The sequence below is a fragment of the Marmota flaviventris genome, chromosome 1, assembly GCF_047511675.1.
Source record: "Marmota flaviventris isolate mMarFla1 chromosome 1, mMarFla1.hap1, whole genome shotgun sequence".
Lineage (NCBI taxonomy): Eukaryota > Metazoa > Chordata > Mammalia > Rodentia > Sciuridae > Marmota > Marmota flaviventris.
The window spans coordinates 50,036,385-50,062,306 of NC_092498.1; the positions used below are offsets into that span (position 1 = coordinate 50,036,385).

General features: G+C 33.4%; 1 protein-coding gene across 1 annotated transcript in view; it reads right to left on the reverse strand.

Moving 5' to 3' along the window:
- Window positions 1-25,922, reverse strand: part of Slc13a1 (solute carrier family 13 member 1) — a 123,710-nt gene that overhangs the window by 30,667 nt on the left and 67,121 nt on the right. Inside the window, exons 5-8 of the mRNA XM_071601307.1 lie at window positions 18,730-18,866; window positions 16,431-16,618; window positions 15,761-15,812; window positions 15,631-15,679 (exon numbers count right to left, since the gene is read on the reverse strand). Of these exons, the coding sequence (XP_071457408.1) occupies window positions 15,631-15,679; window positions 15,761-15,812; window positions 16,431-16,618; window positions 18,730-18,866 (426 nt within the window). The remainder of the gene's footprint in view (window positions 1-15,630; window positions 15,680-15,760; window positions 15,813-16,430; window positions 16,619-18,729; window positions 18,867-25,922) is intronic.

The window sequence follows — 25,922 nt, forward strand, 5'->3', positions numbered from 1 at the left end:
TTCAGTTCTAAATCTTCTGCATTTAGAGTGGCCGTGATAGGCAGGATGAGGAGAGGGCGGTACTTTAAGGTCTTATTTGAGTGGTATATGAGTTAAGATACAGCTTTAGTCTTTAGTGCTCTCCAGGCTTGGGGGATGTTCAAAATGACTCCATCTCATGAGCACTGTTACAAGTTTTTAAGAGGCTCTTATCACCAGATATAACTGGTGCCGGGGATGTGACTTGTGAGAGAGTGCTTGCCTTGCCTGCATGAAGTCCTGGGTTTTAACCCCAACACTGCCACCCCTCAACACACACCAGGAAAAAAAAAGAAAAAGAAAGAATATCAAATTGTTCCTTTTTCTTTGTGGCTAATGGATCTCTTTTTATCCTGTCACCAAACCCTTTTGGAAGACTTTGCCTTTTTAAATGACACCAAATACCATTTTTCCTCCAAGTTCCTTATAATTGGTCCAGGAGAAACTGACATATCTGTTCTGTCATCAGTGAAAATATAGCTAAAACTCTACTAGGTAAGGAGAGTCAACTGTGACCTTTTATTTTCAAATTTTCCAAGAGTGTATTAAACACAAATCCATTGACCCCTTCTGAGTCTAGGGGCAGACATCAAGTTCTCAAGGAGGTGTTTTCTCTGACTCTATATCACCAGGCTAAGTGTGAGATTTTTCCCTTTCCTGTTTCTTGATGATATGGAGGTCAGAGATAGGGAAGTACTCCAAAATTCTCCATCAATAGCCTTCTTCATTTTTAACTCTCAGGTTAAGAGTATAAAACTCTTTTTTTATTTTTCTTTTTGTTTTCTTGTTCTCAAGTCTTATGTATTTGGAATGTGGGAACATAATGTGCATGCTTGATATTGTAATGACTCATTTAACTACTCCATTCACTAAGAAATCAGCTGATTTACCACAGTTTCTTCTTTTTTCTTCATGTTGAATTACTACCATGCTTACAGTTCTCCAATACCACTGGCAAATTTAGTCACAAAAGCTTCTAGTTATTCCCACCCAATGGATTGGTTCGCTCCTTTTTAAACTTCCCTCCATATTCAGCTTAGATTCCATGGTAAGCCAGTTAAGTAACCTTCTTTTAAAAATTCTAAACTTTGCTTTAACTTCCTTTGAACAGAAGTTATTTATCAAAACTCCAACTTTTGTTCTCTCTACATCATGTCTGCCACTGAAGAGCTAACCATTATTGGTGAAAATTGTTCATATAGTACAGCAGACTGCATTTCATATATTCATGATCATACATGTCTACTGCTATATCACACTGACCCTCATCTACTGTGTTTCTCTAAGTTACTTGTCTCCACCGGGAAATTTAAAAACTCTTCTGTTCTCTTATCAATTCTCTTAATGCTCTTTCTTACTCTTCCCAAGTAGCTTTGCCACCTACTTTCACAGAGTAAACAGAAACCAGCAGACAATGGTATTGCCTAGAAGTGTAGAGAACTACCTGCTTCTGCCTCACCTCTCCTCCTTCTCTACAAACATACTGGTGTAAATGTCTCTCCTCCAAACCATCTCTTGGGTCATCTTAGAAACCTTCCTCTATAGACTATTGGAATTTTTATCAACATTTAATAATTTTCAAGACATCTTTACAAAAGAGCATAAAAGAAGTCCTTCTTAACTTATTCTCAATTAAATACTGCCCTACCTCATCTCCATTTTCACAGCCAAATCACTAAGGTCCACATTCATTGACTTCATTTCTTTAACCTTTTCAATCTGTCTCTCTATTCCACCCAAAATATGCTTCCTATGATCATCAGTAAGCTCAACATTGCTAAACTCTGTAGATACTTTTCAGGATCATCTTTGCATATCTCTCAATAGCTTCTTCCTACTGAAATCTTTGGGTTTCTGTGAAATCTCACTCAACTGGTTTTTGTTCTGTATCTCTGATTATTACTTTGTCTCCTTTGACAATTCCTTTTTCTTTATCCTTCCTTAAAACTGTTTTCAGAAACCTGTTATAGTAATTTGTCTCTTCTCACTTTAGTATTTTTACTTTAAAAATCATATTTTCATTGATTTAGTGATATACCAGACCATCAAATCTGTCTTTAGCCCAAACTCCTTCTAGACCCGTATATCCAGTTGACTGTTCAACATAATTTGAATGTCTTTATTGAAACTCCAATTCAAAAGTGTTCAAAACCATACTCATGAATTGCTTCCTCAAACCCAGTTCTTCGAATTTAGCCAATGGTATCACCACCACCATAGTAACAAGCATTTACACTGTTCTTAGCATGCTATAAACACTGGTCTATATTAAAATCAGATAAACATTTCAATTCTTACAACACACTGAAGTGGGTAATATCAGTACACCTCGTTACAAATGACAAGAGGCACAGAGAAGTTGAATTAATTGCCCAGGGTCGCAGTGCCTAAAATGGCAGGCTTGGACCCGGAAACCATGTAGTCTTGCTTTGGAGTCCACACTTTCAGCCACTGTGACGCATTTCTTGTTCTCCTTAAAAACATTCACTTCCTCATCACACTGGTTTCTGTCAATTTTATCTGCATAAATATGCAGGGACTCTGTCTAGTTTTCTCTATTTCTACTGCTGCCAGACCTAGGTTACTCAAGTAAGGTCTTTATGAGACTTCTTGCATGAATCTTTACCTATTTCAGACCTGCTCCACATACTGCAACCTTACAAAAATCCATAATGTCTTTAAGAAATTTATGAACACTTGTTGTTTTGTGCATGTGTGTATGTGGGTGTTAATATGTAATTTAATATGTACTTTAAATACATTTTAAGGCTGTAATGTGAAGAAAAGGTCTGAAGTGGGCAAGAATTGGGACAAGGAAACCCATAAGGAGGAGGTTATCACACTAACCCAGACCACATTCTCTCTCTTCAGCCATTTATCAGTTAAGAAGTTGTTTCTGTATCTTGGCTATGGAGAATAATACTGTAAAGAATGTGAAGTGCAGATATTTCTTTGCAATACTGCTTTAATTTCTCTTGGATATCCAGAAGTGGTATTGCTGGACCATATGGTAATACTATTTTTAATATTTTGAGGAAGATTTATAGCATTTTTCATAATGACTACACCAATTTACATGCCTGCCAAAGGAGTGAAGGGTTCTCTTTTCTGGAGGATGAACAGAATCACTGCTCTGCTCCATACAGATAAGCATGTGTCTGCAACATTTCCACAGTAAAATCTTTTGGCAAAATCATGATAAGGAAAAAATTACTACTCCCTAAAAGTCATCATGGGTGTGGGAATGGCATTTAGCATTACAGGGTATGGTACTTTGGATTGTAATTTACTTTTTAATTAACTTAAAGGTCAGCCCCCAAAGGTATCTACTCTTCATCCAAAAGGAATAAATTTACTAATGTCTACATTTGCCTTATATTTTCTACATGGGAATGATTTATATTTGCCATGTGATACAAATTTCCATTAAAAACTTGCAAAGCTGATATGTAAATAGAATGGCAAAATAAGTTTAAAAATTTTTTATGAGTGATACAATATGACAAATGAAATTTAGCACTTACACATTAAATATTTAGCTATAGGAAAGACATCAATCACAAATCAGAAAGTGATACATAATTTGAACATTATTGAATTGATAAGAAAGGACATTTAAAAGGTAATGTGTATATAATTTCTCATTGACATATTATAACTTATAAAAATACAGTAAAGAAAAATTGAATTTAATATAAAAGCATAGCTGCAAATATTTGCATGCATACACACAAAAAACATGATTAAAATGACAGATACAAAACAAATCAAAACATAAAATAATTAATTCTTTTTGAATTTACCATACTTTTTTCTATACAAACATCTTTAATACATGATTAATGCACATTAATGCTACTGCACATGAATTGATGTTTATGCAAATATGTATGATTAAGGCAGGCATTAAAATGTAGAGTAAATTCAAATTCCATAGTAAATGGAAACATTAAAAGATAATAATGCAAATTTAGGGTTAAGAGGAGGTTTTTTGAGGTGGAATCGGAGATGAACAGTTTAATATGTTGGCAATAAACACAAGCCTCTTACATTTGAATTTATTACTATATTTGCCAAGGACATGTGATTGCTGAGCTGAACTAGTTGAAGAGATGACAATGAAGCAAGGGGTAAAGATGAGAATAGCAGTAAAGAGCAACAAGCCAAAAAATACAGCTTTCAGGAAAGCCTGAGATGAGCCACTATTTGAGTAACTAGTGATGCAGAAATTATGAAAAAAAAAAAAGAGAGATAAGATTTTACAGCAAATTAGTCTTTAGTCTTCTGCTCGGACAGGGGTTTTGCCCTATCCCAAGAACAGGTTGGAATAAATTATTTGGAGTAGAAACTTAGACCCTGACCCCTAGAACACATGTAGGCAGACACCAGGAAATAAAATAGTCACTACATCTCTTGGGAAGTAGAGAAGGAATCTGTTTTGCACCTGTGTATGTGTGTGTGTGTGTTGGTGTGTGTGTGTGTATGTATGCATTTTATCCTAGAAGGACATTGTCATAGGTATATTATGAAAGGAAAAGTGTTCATGCAATCTGTAAGGAGACTTTTGAGAAATTAAATATACAGAATATAATTTTTTAAAGATAAAAAATATATCCACATACTAGAAATAAGGCTAAAACGAAACATATATGTCAAAATATTTCCAATAGTTATTTCTTTTCTTTTCTTCTTCTTTTTTTTTTTTTTTTGGTACTGGGGATTGAACCCAGGGATTCTTACCCACCGAGCAACATCCTCAGCCCTTTTTAAATATTTTATTTAGAGACAGGGTCTCACTGAGTTGCTAAATACCTCATTAAATTGCTGAGACTGGCTTTGAACTTGCAATCTACTTGTCTCAGCTTCCTGAGCCCCTGGGATTATAGACCTGTGCTACCGCACTGGGCTCCAATAGTTATTTCTTAATCATGCAATGGGTATTTGATCTTGATCTATTTTTTTTATCTTGTACAACCATAAAAAAAGCATTTATCAACATGTAAAAGAATCATAGACTTTACAGTAGATAGGTATTTAGAGAAGACCTGGTACAAAAAACTAAGTTTTCAGGAGAATAATATGAGACTAGTTATAGCACATTTGAAGCCAAAGTTCCTGTTTATGAGTTCCCTCTCAGTGATTTTTCTCTGCTACTATTTGCCTTCTAGAAGACTCTTTACTTATGTAAGTTTCAAACTCTACTTGTAAGACTTTGCATGTAACCACATTTTATACTTATTTACCACAATTGTAACCTACTATGTTTTAATTCAATTCCAATACCGCCACTCTTTAATTCTTCCGTGTAAATATGCGACATCCAAGACTTTTCAAGTATGCTTTCCACATTTTCCAAGTAACTGAAAATATTTCGACTAGGACATGACCAAATGCAGATCCTATGACATCATCACACAGATATGTCAGAACAGAAATCCCGCAGGCCCAATTATAACTCACTTTTGCCACCTGGTGGCCATAATTACAGATTTTAGTGGCAAGTTACACATTTCCAACCTTGGTGCTAAAAATGCACATGTGAATCAGCATGGGCAAAATAAGTGGTCTCCATGGGGCTATAAAATATAATTCTCTGGGGGTGAGTGTAATATGAAAACATTAAGGCTTCTAGTTATAGTTTAAATAATTATGAAGGAATAATTGGAAAAGACATAAGTTCCTGCTAACTATTTTCTCCTTGCCAAAATTAGCTTCTTGATATTTTTGGATATTTATTTGCATTTACTTTAATAGTATTCACATGTGACATATCTTCATTTCTCAGTTGCAGCATAACAATTAATTTTCCACTATCTTAGATGGTGAGAATTTACATTTTTTCAGAGCTTCCTTCACTGAATGAATTTTTATAAGTCCATCTTCTGAACATTATAGCAGTATCATGATTTTTGCTTACAGCAGAGTACAGTGCTTCAGTGTGTTGTCTAGAGTGCTATTAAAATCCACAAGTAATATTGTTTGTGCTTGTTTGTGTAAATTTTCCTGTTCTCTCCCTCACTTCCTTAGTTTTTTAAGTGCATACCACTAGATCAGTCCCAGACATTCCCCTGCTGTTTAGATTTCTCTGAAAGCAGTCAGGTGATAGGATACTTTAACCACCTCAAATAGTCTATAAATTTCATTGACTGGGCAACATTCCTTCCACAGTTTCCATGCATTGCCTAAAGTTTGTCATTTCTCCCTCTTGCCACCCCCGAGAATAACAAAAACCTACATAGATGGTAGCTACTTTAGCTGCATATTGATTATAGGCTGGAAATAAATGTAACTCAGGATTTTAAAGGCTTTTTTTTTCCTATTGTCTCTGATTTTCCAGTATTGGGCAGACAAGTTTTCAGCCATTTGTATTTTTAATCTTTTTAAAGGAATCAGTTTTTTTCCCCTCTTTAAAGTTTTTAGGATCCTCTCTCTACCCATAGTATTCTGAAAGTTCAAAGTTCAATTACACCTTCCCCTGTGTGAGTCCATTTCAGGCATGCTGTAGACACCCAGTAGGCCTTTAATGATAAAATTTGTATTCTTTATAGTGGAAAATTTCATGCATTTTCAATCTATCTTCTATTTTCTCTGTTCTTTACCTAAAACTCCTATTATTCTCTTAATCTTATTTCTCCCTATTTTGTCTACTGAATTTTCCATTTATGATTTTTACATCTTGACTTTTTTATATTTCTATATTTTGTTATTTATTTTATATTTTTGTCTTCTTGTTTCTTTTGTAGAATGCTACTTGTATTTTATGATAGCAATTTCTTTGTTTACTTCTCTGCATAGAATAATATTTTCTTTTCTCAAGTGTTCATCTTCTTGCATAGATTTCCTGCAAGTAGTTGTTTCCTTTTTGTTTTTTTGGGACTCTATCTTTCATGCCTGAGGCTTTTTTCAGGTATCCAATAATTTTCGCCCATATTTAAGGCAGTGAAAAGTTGCTTTGAGACACTGCACATGTGTTTTGGGATTTGTTGGCTATAAACTTCACTGTGGTATTGTCTGAATGGACTGTTTTTTGAAAAATTCTAATGTCAGTATATTGTTTTTATTATTTCTCTGGTGCTGAGTGCATTCCCCAGGGAAGACTCTTTTGGTCTGCTGCCTGCCGACACCTTGAGGGCATTGACCTGCTACCAGGAGTAGTGGAGTAGAAGATAGGGTTCATGACATTCAGCAAATGAGCCCTCACTCAGAGCCCCATGTGTTATTGTGACATCCTTCCTGGACCTAGAACGCTGTCTGGTTCTCCTTACCCTTTTTTGTCATGTCTAAAGATTAGACTTCTGTTTGGTGGAGGAGGAGAAGTGGTATCCATGTGGAATTTAGGAAGACATGTAGGAATTTAACTACTTCATAAGCAAATTTTGAAAACTTTGAAATAAGCTTCTATGTAAACTGGATTATTTATTGGGTTTCTTTACTATTGATCTAGTATTTATGTTCCTGGATAACTGAATATTTTTTTCCACCCATATTTTTACTTTTTAATTTCCAAAATGATTTCGTTGCCATTCTCTTCTCTTGATATTTATATAATTGTGACTGTGACTTAAAACAGTCTATTTGTTCTTATATTAATGGAGACTCAGAATAAAGTGGAGGTAAATGGGCCTGTTTAATTAACCATCTTAATGGAAAATGCAACATGTATATTTTTATTTTAAAAACAAGAAGTTGACTAAATCTTTACTAATAATTAATGCACAGATTGACCTTGGTGTCTTTATGGTAGGTTCATATGTTGGTGGATGATGTAAAGAATAAAGGGAGGAATACATAGAGCTCCATAGTGCACAGATATTGAGACATTGGGGTCCTGTCTCCCTTGTTTGCAATATTGAATTTCCATGTGCTCAGTTAAGTGGATATCAGATTATGTTAATTACTTCTAATTAAATCAGTCTTCCCATAAAATGCATAAGGCTTGCAAATAATTTCTATAAGGATATACTTTCTCTGACAAAACCACAGAATGAAATTACTACATAACTGAAGTGTGAGAAAACCTAAGAGACGATTCTTCCTTACTCTTGTGTGAGCTCTTTGTGAAGATCCAGTGGAGATCTGTTCAGTAATAACCTGAACAACACAGAGGAGCTGTAATAAAATTTAAATGATCAAGGACACTCTTTGGGATAGGATTTACATCTATTTTATCTTGACTTTTTTATATTTGTATATCATGTTATTTATTTTATATTTTATATTTTTAGTTATTTTAGTTATTAAAGAACTATGTGACATATGGTGAATTGGGATATCAGCTTATATAGTAAGAGTAGGATAAACTAAGATATTTAAAATTTAGCATTCAAGGCATAAAAACTCTTCATAAAAAGTATCATTTCTTTCAGCAGTGATGAAAAATCATTAAATCAAGGATTGATTTACAAAATGGTATTACCCTAAATGTTAATTATTTAGAAGCTTCCTTTGCAGTTTCTTGACTAACCTCTCTCGTGCGCGCGCACACACACACACACACACACACACACACACAAACACATTCCAAAAAAACCTTGTTATTTCTATAGTGGTAAAACTGACTGAAACGGTTTAATATAGACAATATAGCAGATTTGTTGATTCATCATACGACAAATCAAATTCCTTGTTAAACAAAATGTTATTTAAAACATTAAAATAATTTCCTAAAATGCATCACCGAACTAATACAAAAGTAAGGAATCTGTATTGACTACAAATAAAGTACAACTAGGCAATTTAAAATAAAGGAATGATAAGTCAGGTTTACATGTGAGGGCTTAAGTTTATATTGTTGAAAAAAAAAATTCAATGGAAGATAATGCCCAAGGTCAACTGAGTGGGGAGGAATCATATGGGAAAACATTCACAAAGCTGCCATCCCTTGTAGAAATAGAGAGCAAGAAAATGCCAGACTGAGTTAAGGGAAAATATGAAGTCCTCTGAAAATTCCTAAATATGGGCATGGCTTTTATCATAAAGTGGCATCACTTGTGTCTTCAAAGAAAAAAATAATAATATAATTCAAACTTTTATAAGCAGTTGCAATCCCAAACTTCAATAATTTCCATAGAAATTAAAAAAAAAAACCTAGCATTTCAACTAGCACAAAACATTCAAGAAAATAAGACAACAAAATGAAAACTATAAGAAAATAAAAATGGCCAAAGAGAGAAACCAATGAGGACACTGGGTTGCTAAAGTTACTAGATGCAGAATATAAGTAAATAAATCTATTACTAATTAATTTGGAGAAGGGATTGAAAATATTAGCATAGAGAAAGAGATTGTGAAATAATCAAGCACATCTTAAAAAGAGGCAAATGGAATTTAAACACTTAGTGAATACTCAAAATAAAATAGAAATAGCTTCAGAGAGAATTACTGAACTGAAGATAAATCTAAGTTATTAACCATAATTCAATCCAGCAAGACAAGGAGAAGGAAAATAAAAAGAGATGTCAGTAATCTTAGAAGATAAAGTGAGAAAGCTTAATATGGATTTAATTGGAAACTAGAGGGAAGGAATAAGGAAAACCAGGAAATTGAATATTGAAAAATGACACTTGAGACTTCTTAAGAATTATTGGAAGAGATCAATAAACAGAGTCAGAAGGAATGTATTTTTAGGTATGTCAAAATGAAATTCTAGAGCACACACATAACTCTTTAATCAATGAGAAAAGATTGCTTACAAAGGAGTAGTTCTTTAACTGATAGCTTGCTGATTTTTCACAGGAGAAAAAAAGCCAATGGAAATATATCTCAATGTAGAAAGAAAATATTAGGCAACCTAGCACTTCATAACCACACAAAAAAATTTTTGAAAACCATAAAGACCTTTCTATTAGACAAAAACTTAAGAGTTTAACACCAAAAGACACTCTCTGAAGTACATTCTGACTCTTGGACAAGATTTGTAAGATTAATAAAATAAAAATATTTTTGGAAAGATTACTTGAGTAAAATGTTTAGAAGCACAAGTAAAAATAATATACAAGTACTAAATATATTAAATAAATAAGTATATATAAGAAATAACCAGGTATTTTGCATGAATTCCTAGAAAATTGCAACTAATTCAAACAGAAGTAGAAAATCTGAATATTCCTAAAACCAGATGAATAATAAAATAAATTATAACTATATATGCTCTGTACTTTCATCTTTGCTGGTTCCGTTAGCTGTAATACTAAATAGTTGGAGAGAGAGAGCACACACATCTTGTACCAAATGGTTCAATAATAAGGATTGTAAAGTACAAACAGAAAGAGTCATGGTATTCCAGATTATGGAGCCACCATAACAGCCTATTTCTAGCTATTTGACATTCTTGATCTTTGCGGTATTTGTTGCCATGGTAAAATCTACACCCTTAATAACAAACCAAAAAAAAAAAAAAAAAATCAAGCAAGAGAATAATTAATGCAAAATTTTGGACGGTGGCTATCTTTGCAAGGATGTGGAGGTGATTGTGTGTGGAAGGAAATGGAATCAGATAAAGGCTCGTGGAGATTTCTAGAAATTGTTATGTTCTATTTCTTAAACTGAATTGTGGTACATAACCATTTAATTCACTATGCTTTTTAAAAATACTGTTATATTTTACAATGTGCATAGTTATGAAATATTTCATAATAAAAATACATAAAAATTTGGGAACTAAATAAATATATTCCTTTAAAAAAACACCTCTGGAAGATGCATAGGAACACACTGGTGAGGTTTTCAAGAAATGGCATAAAGTATTCAAACTATGTAAGGTGGGATGTTTATAGTATAGATAAATTAAAGTATGAATGCTTCCAACATGCTTATGCTATTGGCTAGATAATATTTCAACAACATAGAATGTGAAGAACTACATTTTTGTAATTCATAAAACTAAAGATACATGAGAGAAAAAATATTATCAACAGTCAATAATTTCTTTAATAAAAATTGTTGTAGTAACACAATGAAGTATTGCCATCAATGGAATTAGGACTTTGACTTCAGTCAAAATAGGAATTTGAAGAGAGGTCTCATCTGTGAACTGCTGCTGTGCTTCCTGAAAGTGTTGGGGAGTCTTCTTCCCTTTCTGGATTATCTCTTCTATAAATACTGTCTCTGAACAACAGGATTTAGATGAGTAAAAGAGGACATCTAAAGAGTGTCAAGTGAAGACTGAGTGGCACTAACACTGACTTTGTCACTGAATTTTACCCAATCTAGGAAAAAGGAAGAGTAATCAGGAAAAAAAAATTGCCTATAGTACCTCTGTAATCCAAGCTAAAATATTTTTTTTCATATTTGTTCTAAGGGTCTGATGTTCTACAATTGCTGTCTCCTTATTTGGTGAAACTAATGTCTCTCATTCTTAATATTAAGAAACATGCTCACTGCTGTACTTACCAGACCCTTTGAATTCTTGCAATAAGCATTTTCACTCCCAAATAAACAACACTTAATTTAAAACAAGCTGAAATTTGTTGTAAGAATTTTTTTCTTTGAACTTTTCCCTTTGAGGAACAGCAAATTATATTAAATGAATGAAAAAATAATTATCTCAGATTTTTCATTAAAAGCATACTGATTTTCCAGGTTGTTTCATTTGAAGATGCCTGGAGGTTTAGACATAGAGCTAGAGTAAAATTCTGAGATGTCTTTTTGAATAATACTAAGACTTATTTGTGAGGGAAAGTACTAGTAACTCGATTCCTTTTTTTGTAACTGCTAATTGATTTTTGATACCTAGAGCTCATTTCTCATGGAAACAATATGAATGATGGTTGATCTAGCTGCCTATTGGAACCTAACAAATAGATTCCCCCAGGTACAGTTAGTGTCCTATTGAGGTCATCCTTTCCTTTCCCAGTTCCTTTTCCTCTCTAAAAACATTTCAGCTATGTTCAGAGAGTAATATAGGATTGATGGACAATGCATCTATAGCTACCCACCACTTTTATTTTAGATACCAGTAGGGAGTCCTGTTAATGTTCATGCATGTCCTGCAGTGAGAGAAGTTGGTGGATCCTGGAAAATATCTCTTTTTATGTACAGCATAGGAATGTAATTCTTAGATAAGAATGCTTATAAATCACTTCCAGGAATCTGAGGGACTACTGAATATCTATAATCTTCAACAGTAACACATGATCATTACCACCTTTAGCAGTAAAAGTGGCAGCAAATTATCACCTCTATCATCTACATGAGAACTCTGTAGTTCTATTGACAAGAATTTTCAGGGAGACAAATTTTAGCTCCAAACCATTTTTTATCTTTCTACCTACAATGAAATTAATTGTGGCTCATGCCATAATTTTATCTTTAAACCTTTATCTATTTACTTCTTTTCTTATTTTATATATATATATATATATATATATATATATATATATATATATATATATATATAGATGTGTATATGTATGTATGTATATACATATATATGTATATCTGTATATATACATATATATCTTGCATGGTTAATTGCAATTTGAGAAAATACCTAAAATTATTGACTTACTAAGCAATTATTTACTAAAAGTTTATTTATGTCATGTACTTTTCCAGGTATTTGAGATACATAATAAATAAACAAATTCTCTATCACTATAAATCTTGTGTTTTGGTGAAGAAAACAGTAAATTAAAAAATAAATAAAAATTAAGCAAATTATACATTTTATAAGAAGGGGATAGATACATGCTTTAGAAAAAGAAGGGAGTCAGAGGATTAGGAGGAGGGGTGTCAAATATAGCAACTACAGTGAGACAGGGAAGCACTTGAGCAAATGTTAAATGTATATACTTTTCACCAATATTATTGTTATTATAGACTTAAAATTTATTTCGGAGCAATTCTTAATTTTTTTGAAATTATTAGGAACTTCCTATTTACTACATACCAAATTTCATATGGATCAGTGTGTATACTATTGTCCTTGGAAGGAAATATAGCTTTAAAAAATGAAGTAAGATTACTGGTCATCTTGGGTTTCTTTAATTGGATTTGTTCAAGGATTTGGATTAAAGAAATATTCTTAATTTTGTACTAAACAAATAGGGATTCAATGAATAATTATAGTTTTCATTAGAAATCAAATTCATCTTTTTTGGAAGGAACATGGCAAAATGGTGCAAATTATTTTAAAAAAATAAATCTAAGCTTTACATATTGTCTCATTGTTGAAATATACTTTAAATCACTCACCCCCAACAGGAAGTAATATTTAGATCTTCTTTGGCCTATAGGTCAAGTTCAAAGTGAAACTACAGAGGTTTTATTTTGCTAACCTACTACTCCAAGATGACAGAAGACCAAACATATAAATGTAAATGTCCCTTATATTTTATAGTTAGATAAATTGCAGTTTCTTCCATATAATCTCATAGTGTTCAATTACCTAGTAAACCTGGCAGAGAACAGGTGCAGTTCATTATCATCACAACATGACCATATATGTTTATTTCTAAAAGAGAGTTATAATTGCTAAGAAATCAAGACATATCTTAAAGTACTATATATAAAATAGTCCTTTTGTGCAAGTTCTTAAAACCAGTTTTCTAAGAGCAAAAAAAAAAGTCCTTTAATTTTCCTTTTATATAAAGCTTAATTTTTAAATACTGGGTACTAGAAAAACTGTAGGATCAGCATTTAGTTTTGGTTTCCACTCCTTAACTTGGATATCAAATCTTCATTACCTAAAATGCACCCAAATTATCTTACCATTCTCCATGGAAAAGTTAGTCTCCATTAGAACAATGGAGGCATCTCCAACACCTTTCTCTTTCTCATCCCCAGTGCCTGATTAATCAAAAAGCTCAGGAGCTCATATCCCCTTGCCATGAACAGTGTTAGCAGAGTGAGATTCCCAAAGGCAGATGTTGTATGCTGCCCACCATCTCTCAGGCTCTCTATTTCCCATCAAATGAACTGTAAAACTTCTTTGCATTGCATGAAGAGCGATCCTTAATCTAGCCAATCTAATTAACCACTGGACTCAACACAGCAGCTAATCACCTCTAGTACCCCTGTAGAAGAGGTGTCTGGAAAGCCAACTGTCTACAGAGTTGGGTCTTTGAATGAGGTGTACCCTCTGATTAGAATGTCAATTCCTTTCCTCATGTTTTGCATTCACTTAATCATTCATTGGTAAATATCTATTGAGTACCTTCTCTGTGTCAGGCAATAGAATATGCTAGGGTCTACCACAGTGCAAAGTAGCCATGTGCCTGTTCTCATGAGGTTTTCATTCCTCCGCTTGCACACACTATCATCTTCTCAGACCCCGGGTCTTCACAGTGTGCTCAGATTGAACTGATTCTCCTGCTTCTGACAAGCTTGGCCTCTGTGCAAGCCTCTATTTTGGTATTTATGTCAGACTTGTTTTGGAAGCCCATATTTGCCACTAGATCCTTAGCTGCTTACAATAGAGTGGGCCTTTTCATCAGCAAACCATCCTACAATTCTCTGGACAGAATTGAGTATGAAATCACATTTAAAGGACTTTGACTCAAAGTTTAAGTGTCCTGCCAGAAAACTAGCTTTCTAAAGGTGACCACAAGAAAGTTACAGAGTGCATAAATATTCTTTCTGGTCAGGCTTGCCAATTTTCAGGATAGTTTTTGAAGTGCACTTCCAATGCGTTCTTTTGAGACATACCTGGATGACTATTGATTTTTTAATTATTTAAAAGAATTACTTCTATCCCTAATTATAACAATGTTTTAATAAGTACATTTGCAATTTGCCTCTTTAAAAATCCTTAATCTACATGTAACTAATGGCTTAAAACTAATCTGTGTGTGTATTTTCTCTTTATATAGAAATTGCTCTTTCCTTGAAGATTCCTGTAAACTAGGAGAGTGTTTGTTTGTTTTTGTTTTTGTTTTTTCCCTATTGAGCTGCATGATAATGCATGATAACCTGAGGATGAAACATATACCCCACTCTTCTATTGCTAATGCCATGGTTACCGTAGGACTATTTCTATGCAGGATTATTTTACAGTGGTCTCAAGATATACTGCTCCCAGTGCAACCTAGTATCCTACTTTCATATTGATTTATTCTGGGAAAGAAATTCTATGGGATAGTTTACAAAGATTGCCTTCCTTCCTTTAATATCTAGAATGGGTATGACTCTTTCACCTTTATTTGACAGAAAAAACTCATGAGTTCTGTGTTGAATTTTTTAGTGGCAATGGAGACACTAAAACTATGTGATCATTTATAATTATATGAACAGAAGTGCTCAAAGTTCATAACCTGGAACAATGAGAATGCTCCTTATGAAAATCAGGTTATTGGGTCAACAATATTTTCATAAGAAAATGAAACAAATTCTGAGACTAGAATTTTATTTCTTAACTACATTGCTAACTGCCATCATTTTGATTCTAGTAGAAAGGGAAAATAATGATGCTAATTTTCAGAGCCTAAAGTGTATGATGATTTCAGTCTATCCTTGAAGCCTTACCAAACCATCAGATCACACTTTGATTTAGTCAGGCAAAGTATTTTTTGGGCAAAGAAGCAAGTGCCATGTTTTAAAATACATATTTTATACAACTACAGCTCTAATGTAATTTCATATATAATTATTTAGAAAGAACCAAAATTCATATACCTTTTCCATATCCATCTTGCTTGAAACTTTCTCTGCATCATTACTGTATCTGAAAAATAAATTGGCCCTGTTTATAATCTTATTAAAATATAATTTGGAAAATCCTAATCAAAATGTCAATGTTCTTTACTTTGGTTTTGTTTTCTCTTTCTTCTTATTTGTTTCTTGTCCAATAACAGTTTCTGCAAAACATTAAGTAAAAGGAAAACAATTTAAATGAGGGTTTATCATTGGGTTTTCAAGTGCGTGTGTGCGCGTGTGTGTGTATGAGAAAATGGAATTATTACTAGAAATTACAAATGAAAAAATTCACTTTATATTGATATAGCATTCATCTTAAAAAAGTATTTTAGAAACACAAACATTCCCTACATTTTTCATTGCATAAAAGCAGTTCATCAGAGCCAGAAATAGCCACAGTCATATTTGCTGTTGTATACAAATAGAATGTAGGAATTAAAGACTGCCAATATTGAGCAGTAAAGTAATTTTAGGAAAGGAAAAAAATTAACCTGGAAGTCTCCTGAGAGAGACATAACAATGTTTCATTGGATTGACTGGAGAGTAGAAAAGGCATTCTTCCTCTTTTTGCCAGAAAGTAGTAATTCAACAAATAGTTTAAGGTAAAATATTTGCATAATGTAATTTCTTTGTAGAGATATTAGGGACTATAGAAGGAGGAAGATTAAATTCACACTGTGCATATATGGATAGTTAATTCAAAATATAACCCATGATTCTTGAATGTATGCCTGTTGCCCAAATGACTAGACCCCACTGAAGCCATATCAACATGATACCATCAACTTCCAGGACACGGTTGGCAGATTCATTGTAATAAGTCATCTGAGTGGCCTCGGCCTCTGCTTCAGCCCTGATGATCTGCTGTGCCACAGCTTCCACGATGGGCATCACCATGGCAGTAGTAGAGGTGTTGCTAAGCCACATGGATAGGAGGGCAGTGCTGCTCATGAATCCCAGGGTCAGCCTGCAAGGAGAGAGTGTCACATGGATCTCAGCTCGGTCTCCAGAGGCTCTTAGTTAATTGTAAAAGAGAGTAGTTGCTTGTGAGTTAGGAGTTAAATTTTTCAAAACATGGAAAGTTAAGGTTCCTCCCAGAGGGTGAATGCTGAGTACAGTCATACATAGGTAGAAATCAAAGTAACATATGTAAGAATGGAGTTTTCAAGGGATCTATCTCCTAGGGAACTATAAAAATTCTTTCTCTGAAAAACAGAAAAAAAAAATCACTAAACTTACACCAAACTGCAAGTTGGTATGTGCCTAACAGCTTGTAATTTTACACTAATACATGAATACTCTTTTCAGATGACATCTTCAGATACAAGTAAGATGGAATTGCAATCAACTTTTGAATTTAGGGCCCCTTAATTTTTATCTTTTGGGCATATATCTTTTTATTAGTATGTGTGCCAAGGGGATACAAGAACAAGGAGAGAGATATTTATACAACGTCTCTTTCCTTGTTACTCTTCTGGTTCAATAATATATGATAGAGAAAATAGTTAAGTCACTTGCTAAAATGAGGTTGCAGAATTTTCTGTAGATTCTGTTACTTAGCTTTCCTGAATTGGCATTCCTTCCTGTTGTCAGGAACAGACTTTATTATATTCTCTTTTAGAGTAGTTGATTTTTAAATATAACATACCTAAGACTTTAGGATTTTAAACCATCACACTTGGGAAAAAACATGATCTCCTTTGAGTAGGAAGCCTTAAAAATTCATTCAGAACCCGTTTATAATGTTCTCTGACTTTCTTTTAAAATAGATTTACAAGAACAATTAGGTGCTATACCTCCGACTCAGGTATAATGAATGTTTTCTGTGTTTCTATTTATTTTACTTTATCAAAGAAAAAGTGAAAAAAACTTTTAGAAATATACTTAAATAAGAAATGATTAAAAAACAATAGAAGTACTTTTAATTCATGTATCTATTAGATGTGCAATCTTCCTATTTAAAAAAAAAAAAAAAAGGTTGATGTGAGGAATAGCTTCTGGTGAAAACACCTTAAATTGAAAAGCCACTTAGTGACATAATGGACAGGACTTTTGTCCTATTGTGCAGTACATTTTACCCAGCTCTAGGGCAATGACCAGAAAAGATGCACTTCTATAGTACCTAAGAGGTATGGACCACCATTTCATATATATGTATATGTTATACAATTTTAAGTAACTTTTTCCAAATTGTTTGATATGAGTCATATATATACACACACATATACATTACATATACATATACATATGTATATCCATTGTATTTAGCAAAACAATTTGTTTCATAAATAATAAACACACATGCAGCTATGCCCTTGAAGGAATTATACAACTGAAGTCAATAAAACTTTCTTATTTTCCAAAGAAAGATGAAAAGGAAAAATATCACCTAAGGCTTTCAAGCAAAATATCACTATGCAAATGATTCTGACACTGGAAATTTTCTTTCATTTATGTTCATGTGCTTAACAGGAGATGGAATAAAATCAAAATAGCTAATTCATTTAATAAAAAAAAACAGTCATTTCAGTGAGGCTAAAATCAGTCAAAGGAGTGATTTTGCATTCTATAGATGGATGTTCTTAATTGATTGTTTCACTTTACAATAGTTGATTTTAAAAGAAAAAATGTTCACCTTGGAATTTTTCAGCACACATTTGTATTTTGTCAGTAATGTCTTTGTCTTTGGTTTATAACATCCTCCCTGTTGATAAAAGATGCTCTTGAACAAGTTCTGAATGTGTAATCACAAATAAACAAGATAGGAATAAAATCTCCTCTGAAGTCTATCAATCTTGCCTGTTGAAGTTCAAGGCTTCTCTCATCTTTGACTCCAATGGTGCATTAAGGTGAGAGAGTCGTGTGCATTTATCCCAAGCTCACTGTAATTAGACCTGCAGTGACAGGAGAGTTGTTGTTTTCTTCCCCTCCTACAACTCAAGCACACTTTATATCACTTTTATATTTGCAGAGGAAAAAAACCCATAAGCGAGACTGGATGTGCATTACTTATTTGGTCATCTGCATGAAATGGTCTGTTCAGAATGTTGAACTGGAAGGAGTAAACACGGTACTTACCGTGCTGGGTTCACACCCACCATCATCACCATCCTCAGAGCAATCCTCTTGTGCAAATTCCATTTTTCTATTGACGTTGCTAAACAGATGACTCCAATTAGCAGCAGGTGAAAGTCTTTGAAATAAGCAGATGCCACCTGAAATTACAATTAAATTCATGATTATTAATATTGGTGGGGGGAAAAATAACATTCCACAAGAAAGCCATTGTTGGGCTGCTCCTTTGACCTTCAAATAATAGTTTTCTATTTTGTTGAGACATGTCCATGTGTTTGAATACAAATGTAAATATCTTCTACATTCTTACCCATTAATAATTCTGTCAAGAAAAATATACAGAAAAAAAAGCATATGCAAGTGCTTCTGTTTATTTCTCCATCTACAATCTGGAGTTACTTTTTTATGTTTATAGTATAGTGACAATGACTAAGACTTGGGAAAGTCCTGAATCAAGCTCCCACCTACATATCCCTGAATCACCACCAAACTGCAAATATCTTCTTATGTTTGCTTGGTACTGGGGATGCTTTACCACATCCCTAGTCAGGTTTTATTTATTTATTTATTTTTGGGAGATAGTTCCTCACTAAGTTGCTGAGACTGGCCTCTAATTTGGGATCCTCTTGCCTCAGCCTCCCTAGGTGCTGGGATTACAGTCATGTATCCCCATGCCCAGTTCCAAATGTCCTCACCATCACCCACTATGTCATAACTACAGAGTCCTTCCTTCATATTATGAACGATTTGAACTTCAAAATTATTCATTACAAAACAAACACCCTGAAATGAAGGCCAATATTTTAAGATACTCTCAGGTAACATCATTCAGAGTTTAGCAATATCTGCAGACTCTTTGAGAAACCATTTGTGGCAATGCCCCCAAACACATTAGGTATATGATTTTTTTTTCAAGAATTGTGTTTTAAAAAAATACAGAATTTTAACAAACCACAGTTTTCTTTTCTGTAGACCTTTCAATGAATGGGCTATTGTATGACACATAGTTTTTTGAACTTATTTAATTATAATAAATTTATTTTAAAACTTTTAGTTGAAGAAACTCAAGGGGCTGGTGTTCAAAAGAACTGATTTCAAGAGATGCTTGGCAGCACTGAAGCACAAAGCTATGCTGAAAGAAGAGGATTGCTAGAGAAAAGAACCCTTAAAAAATTTAATGATGTCTAGTAGAGGAAATGAGAGAGTTCTAATGATAGAAACCACAAAGGAAAATCAATTTTGATGTTAATTTTGCTATTTTTAATTGTATCTGTATAGCTGACTTGGTTTCAACCAAGAGCAAAAATTGCTGATTACTCTTTAGAATTTAAAATAGACAAGTGGACATATTCTTTACATTTTATGGAATGTCAATTTTGATGTTTTTCAAACTATATATATACTTTGAAAATATATGTATATATATACACACATATACATACATATACATTTACATTTTATAGTAACTGGGTAATAGAAAACACATAATTATATTTAACTTTCATATTATTTATTTATTACTTTAACATTAAAAATGTATTTGCCAGGCAACAAAAAATGTAAAAGCATAGGATACAGAAATAAATGCTAGAAAACAGGGATGGAACTGGAGGAAATTAAGTGAAATAAGTCAGGCACAGCTCAGTGCCTGTAATCCCAGTGAGTAGGGAGGCTGAGGCAGGTGGATCTTGAATTCAAAGCCAGGCTCAGCAACTTGGTGAGGCCCTGTCTCAGAATAAAGATAAAAAAAGGTTGGAGATGAAGCTCAGTGTTTAAGCACTTCTGGGCTCAATCCCTGGTACAAAAAAATAAAATAAAATAAAAATTGTCAGGCACAGAAAGACAAAATTCACAAGTGCTCACTCAAGTGGAAATTAAGAATATTGATTTCATAGATGTAGAGAAGAACAGTGGTCACTAGAGTTAGGAAGGCAGTGGAGAGGCAAGTTAATTAACAGGTACTAAGTACAATTAGAGATGGAGAAATATGTTCTATAAGTTTTAATGCTCTATAGCACCACAGGCTACCTATAGTTCACAAGGATTTATTCCATATTTTATGAATAACTAGAAGAAAGGAATTAGAAGTTTCCAAACACAAAGAAATGATAACTATTTAAGCAGATAAAAATGTGCATTATCCTGATTTGGTCATTACACATACATGTGTTGAAATATCAGGCAATTCTATAAATACATACAATATTATGTCTATTAAAAACAAGGAAATTTTCCTAAAGGGCTTTTCTCAACTTGCACTTCTTCAAGCTCAACTATGCCTTTTTAAATATAATCCATTTTCTTTCCAAGCCCTTTTCTTTTCTCCTTAACATATTGCATTATGGAAATCTTATTTGCTGACTTGCCCACTACCTGTCTTCCCTATTTTACTATATGTTCCTTGGGAAACAAAACTCTGTTTTGCTAACCATCACATACTGGTCACCTAGCACAGTTCTAGCACAGAATAGGAATTCAGTAAATAATGCTAACAAATTAGGGAGAGAGGGCAGGAGAGAGACGAGGACTAATCTATGGTCTCAGAGAGCCTAGATCCTGATTGTCCATGTCTGTCCCAGGCTTCTATCCTCCCAGCCCTCTCTACCCTTTTCTTTCCATAAGTATTTCCATTTATTAATTTACTCTGGTTTCTAGACTTGCTGACCTATTCTATTCCTTGCTAACCTGGTTCATTCTGTCCCTTTGAGCTTTTCTTCTTGGTCTACTTTGAATTAGCTTTCATCTGCCCTTCTCATAAATGCTGCTATTCTACAAGATTCTTTATAGTCTTCTAGTTTTATGCATTTTATTACCAAGCCTTAGATTCAATTCTGTCTCTGACTAAAATAATGTCTTGCACATGTACAGTAGGCATTCAATTAATATCTGTTAAATGGATTTGAGGATACCACAATCTTTATATCCTGGCAGGTAAGTCTTCTGAGTTCCAAAATGATAAGTCCATCTAGATACTTCCAGTTGAATTTCCCCAAAATATCTAAATACTGAACATATTCAAAGTGATACTTTTTATTCCCCCCCCCCATCGTTCAAACATGTTCTTTCTCTCCTGCCCCTTTTGTAGTGATAACACTTCCATTTGCTCAGTTGCCTAAATCAGAAACTTCAGGGTCACTCGTGATTCCCTTTTTACGTGAAATATGTATGTATTCATCACCAGGTTCAATTATTTCTAGGTCCTTCATATCTTTAAAAATTTGTTCAACTTTCTCTAAAAACATATTACTTCATTATTAATATCCTCATCATTTCTCACCTTGCTGTTACATGATCTGTCCTTTTCTAATCCACCCCAGACCACTGTCACCATCACTTTTCTAAAGGAAAAATCTAAACACATGATTGACCTTCCTATACTTTTTAGTAAATTCCTTGGCTTCTAAAACCAAATCCAGTATTTTTAACATGTCCTACAAAAACCACCCAAATGTGGTCCCACTTGCTCCTTCCAGCGTGTTCTCTATTTCACCTGATTTAGTTTATATAGTTCCCCAAACAGCAATGGCTTAATATTAGCTTGTAATTTAACCTGAATGAGCCTTCCCCCTGTCTTGGCTACGCCTAATCTTCCTTTATGGATGAAATCAGATGTCAGTTCTTCCAAGACTCAGCTTCTTTGAGACTCTACATTTGTCTGGATAGTATTCCCTTGGTCATAACACATTTTAATCTATATGGTGATGATTTACTAATTTAACCATTCCTTCATTGGACTACATTAGTCTGAAGGAAGAATGTATGTTTTCTTGATTATTGTATTTATGGACATAGCACATGTCTGGCACATGCTGTCATTAAATAGATGCTTAATTAATACACTTCACAACTTAAGACATATGTTATTAGACAGGAAAAGCAAGTTAATAAACAGAGCAAGGAAATATCATAGGTGCATGAGAGATATCTCTCCAGGGCATGGTTGAGCATCAGAATAAGTGGAGTAAATAAACACTTTTTCCTAGGGAACTGAAAAGTCTTTTACCAAGGCCTGATACTCAAGATTACTTTTGAAAGACGAAGAGATATTCCTCTGCCTTTATCTCTTTTGAAATTTGTTCATGTAAATAAGCCCCACTGACTGGTATGGTCTGAATATTGGTTAGTATCCCCCACTACCAATTCACATGTTGTAACCCAATGTGAACCTAACCTTGGCTCCACTCTTATAAAAGAGGGTTGTGGGTGCTCCTTGCACCATTCACCACAAGATGATGCAGCAATAAGGCAATGCCTTTGAAGCAGAAAGTGAATTCTTACCGCACACCAAATCTACTGGGACCTTGATCTTGGACTTCCCAGCTTCAACAAATTTTTGTTGTTTAAAATACCTAGTTTAATGTAGTTCGTTTTAGCAGTCTGAATGGACCAATGACACTGGCTTTATTTTAGCAATAGTCAGAATTTAATGAAAGAATAAATGAAGAATCACTTTTTTATTTTTAATTTTTTTAGTTGTAGTTGGACACAATACCTTTATTTTATTTATTTTTATGAGGTGCTGAAGATCGAACTCGGCACCTCACATGTGCTAGGCAAGTGCTCCACTTGTTGAGCCTCAACCTTGTTGAAACACAAGCCAGCCCCTGAAGAATCACTTTTAAAAATACAAAGGAACACTGAGAAGCAAACCACTACCGTAGTCCCTCCTTCTCTATAGTTTCACTTACTGTAATTTCAGAAAGTATTGTCAACTGTAATATTAAATGGAAAATTTCAGATATAAATAATTCATAATTTTAAAGTTGCACACTATTCTGAGTTGTTTGATGAAATCTCATACTGTCTAACTCTATTTTGCCCAGAATTTAAACCATTAATTTATCCAGTGTATCCATGCCTTATACATTACCTGAATGTTAGTCACTTGGTAGCTTTCTCAATTACTAGATCAACTGTTATGATGTTAGTGTGATTCTGTTCCAGTAATCCTTCTGTTACTTAATTATTGCCCCAAAGCATGAGTGTACTGCATGCTCCAGGGCATAAAACATGGAAGAACAGTTTAACTTTGGAACTATGTGGCAACAATATAGAGCACATAAGGAAAAAACATATATATATATATATATATATATATATATATATATATATATATATGTTTTATATATATATATATATATGTTTTATATATATATAGCATATATATATATAGCATATATATATATATATACACACATATACTATATATATAAGGACATAAGGAAAAAAATATATATGTGATATATATATGTATATATATATTTATATATATAATATAAAATTACATATTGGTTTCACTACTATCTGCAATTTCAGGCATTTATTGCAAATCTTGGATATATTCCCAGCAGATAAGGGGTAACTACTGCATCAGTAAGTGATTAAACATAGGACTAACTACTTAAGGGCCATGTGATAGTCCTCTGGTGTTTTGGTCATATTGTTTTGCTGCTGTAACTAAAAGACCTGATAAGCACAATTGTAGAAAAGGAAAAGTTCATTTGAGGGCTCACAGTTTCAGAGATTTTAGTCCATAGAAGACCTGCTCCACTCCTTAGGGCTAGTTGTGAGGCAGAACATCATGGCGGAAGAGTGTGGCAGAGGGAAGCCCCTCATATAATGATCAGAAAGCAGAGAGAGCAGTCTCCACTTGCCAGATACAAATATATATTCTAAAGCCCAATTCCCACTTCCTCCAGCCACACCCTACCACTTCCATTACCACTCAGTTAATCCCTATCAGGGGATTAATTCACTGATTGTGTTAAGACTCGCACAACCCAATCATTTCTCCTCTAATCTTGCATTGCCTCACAACTTGAGCTTTTGGGGGACACCTCCCATCTAAACCATAACATCTGGTAATCTATTTAGCCTATATGAGAATGATCAGACATTGTAAAATGTCCAGAATTTAATGAAAGAATAAATGCAGAATCACTTTTTTATTTTTATTTTTAGTTTTAGTTGGACACAATACCTTTGTTTTATTTATTTATTTTTATGAGGTGCTGAGGATTGAACCCAGTGCATCATGTGTGCTAGGTGAGTGCTCCACCATTGAGCCACAAGCCAGACCCCACAGATAGTAAATATTTTAGATTTTATGGTTTCTATTGCAATTAATCCATTTTGTCATATAACAGAAAAGAGCCAAAGACAATAAATAAGTGGTCTTGAATGTGTTTAATAAACTATTTTTTCTTAAATTAAAATTAGGCATCAGGCTTGATTTGGTCCTCAGGCCTATATTTTTCCAATCCCTTGATAGACCATGCAAACAAATATAACCTATAAACCAAATGAAATCAGTAGTTAAGTCTAAGGAAGAATATTCTCTTTTCCATTGTATTAACCATTCTTTTTAGTTTTCAACAGAGTCAGAATATTTGAGAAAGAACATAAACTACAGACAGATGTGTGTGTTTGTGTTTTCCAAGAGTTAATAAGAAGAAGATGCTGTTGATTCATAAATGACACTGATAAATAAAACTATTTTGGGGGCAAAATTGACATGTCAAGTAAAATACATGATATTTGAAATCTATTTGCAAGATTGACATAGTTATATTTCTATCCCCAAATGGTATTTTATAAAACAAACATGGACTTTTGCAATCATAGCACCTGGGTTCTCTTAGTCACATAATTTATCAGTTCAGCAACCTTTGTACAAATCAATAAGTTGTAAACATTAAATAGCATCTTATATCAAGTTAGTGAATTAAAAGAAATGATATTTTCTTAAAAGTGTTTTGTTATAATGCATGTGATTATAAAGTCTATTTTAAGTATTTACTTATGTTGTTTTTCTAAATCCAGTGATCAGATTTCTATTTTTCATATAAACTGACTTATCAGCACATTTATTTTTTTTTGTTTTTGTTTTTTCATTTAGTTGCTTTATTTCTCTTTTTTTTAAATTTTTTATTGTTGGTTGTTCAAAACATTACATATTTCTTATCAGCACATTTAACAAGCAGGATAATTACTTCCTCCTTAAGAATGTACTTCAAAAAAGAAAAAAAAGAATGTACTTCACTTGGATTCCAGGGCCCCACACTTCCTGTTTTTTTTTTCTCCTACCTCAATAACCTCTCTTCTCATTTCCTTGGCTAGTACTTTGTCTTCTCACTACTTATTAAAGTTGTATTCACCCAGAACTGTTTTTTCTCCTCTTCAGTTTTCTACCTTCA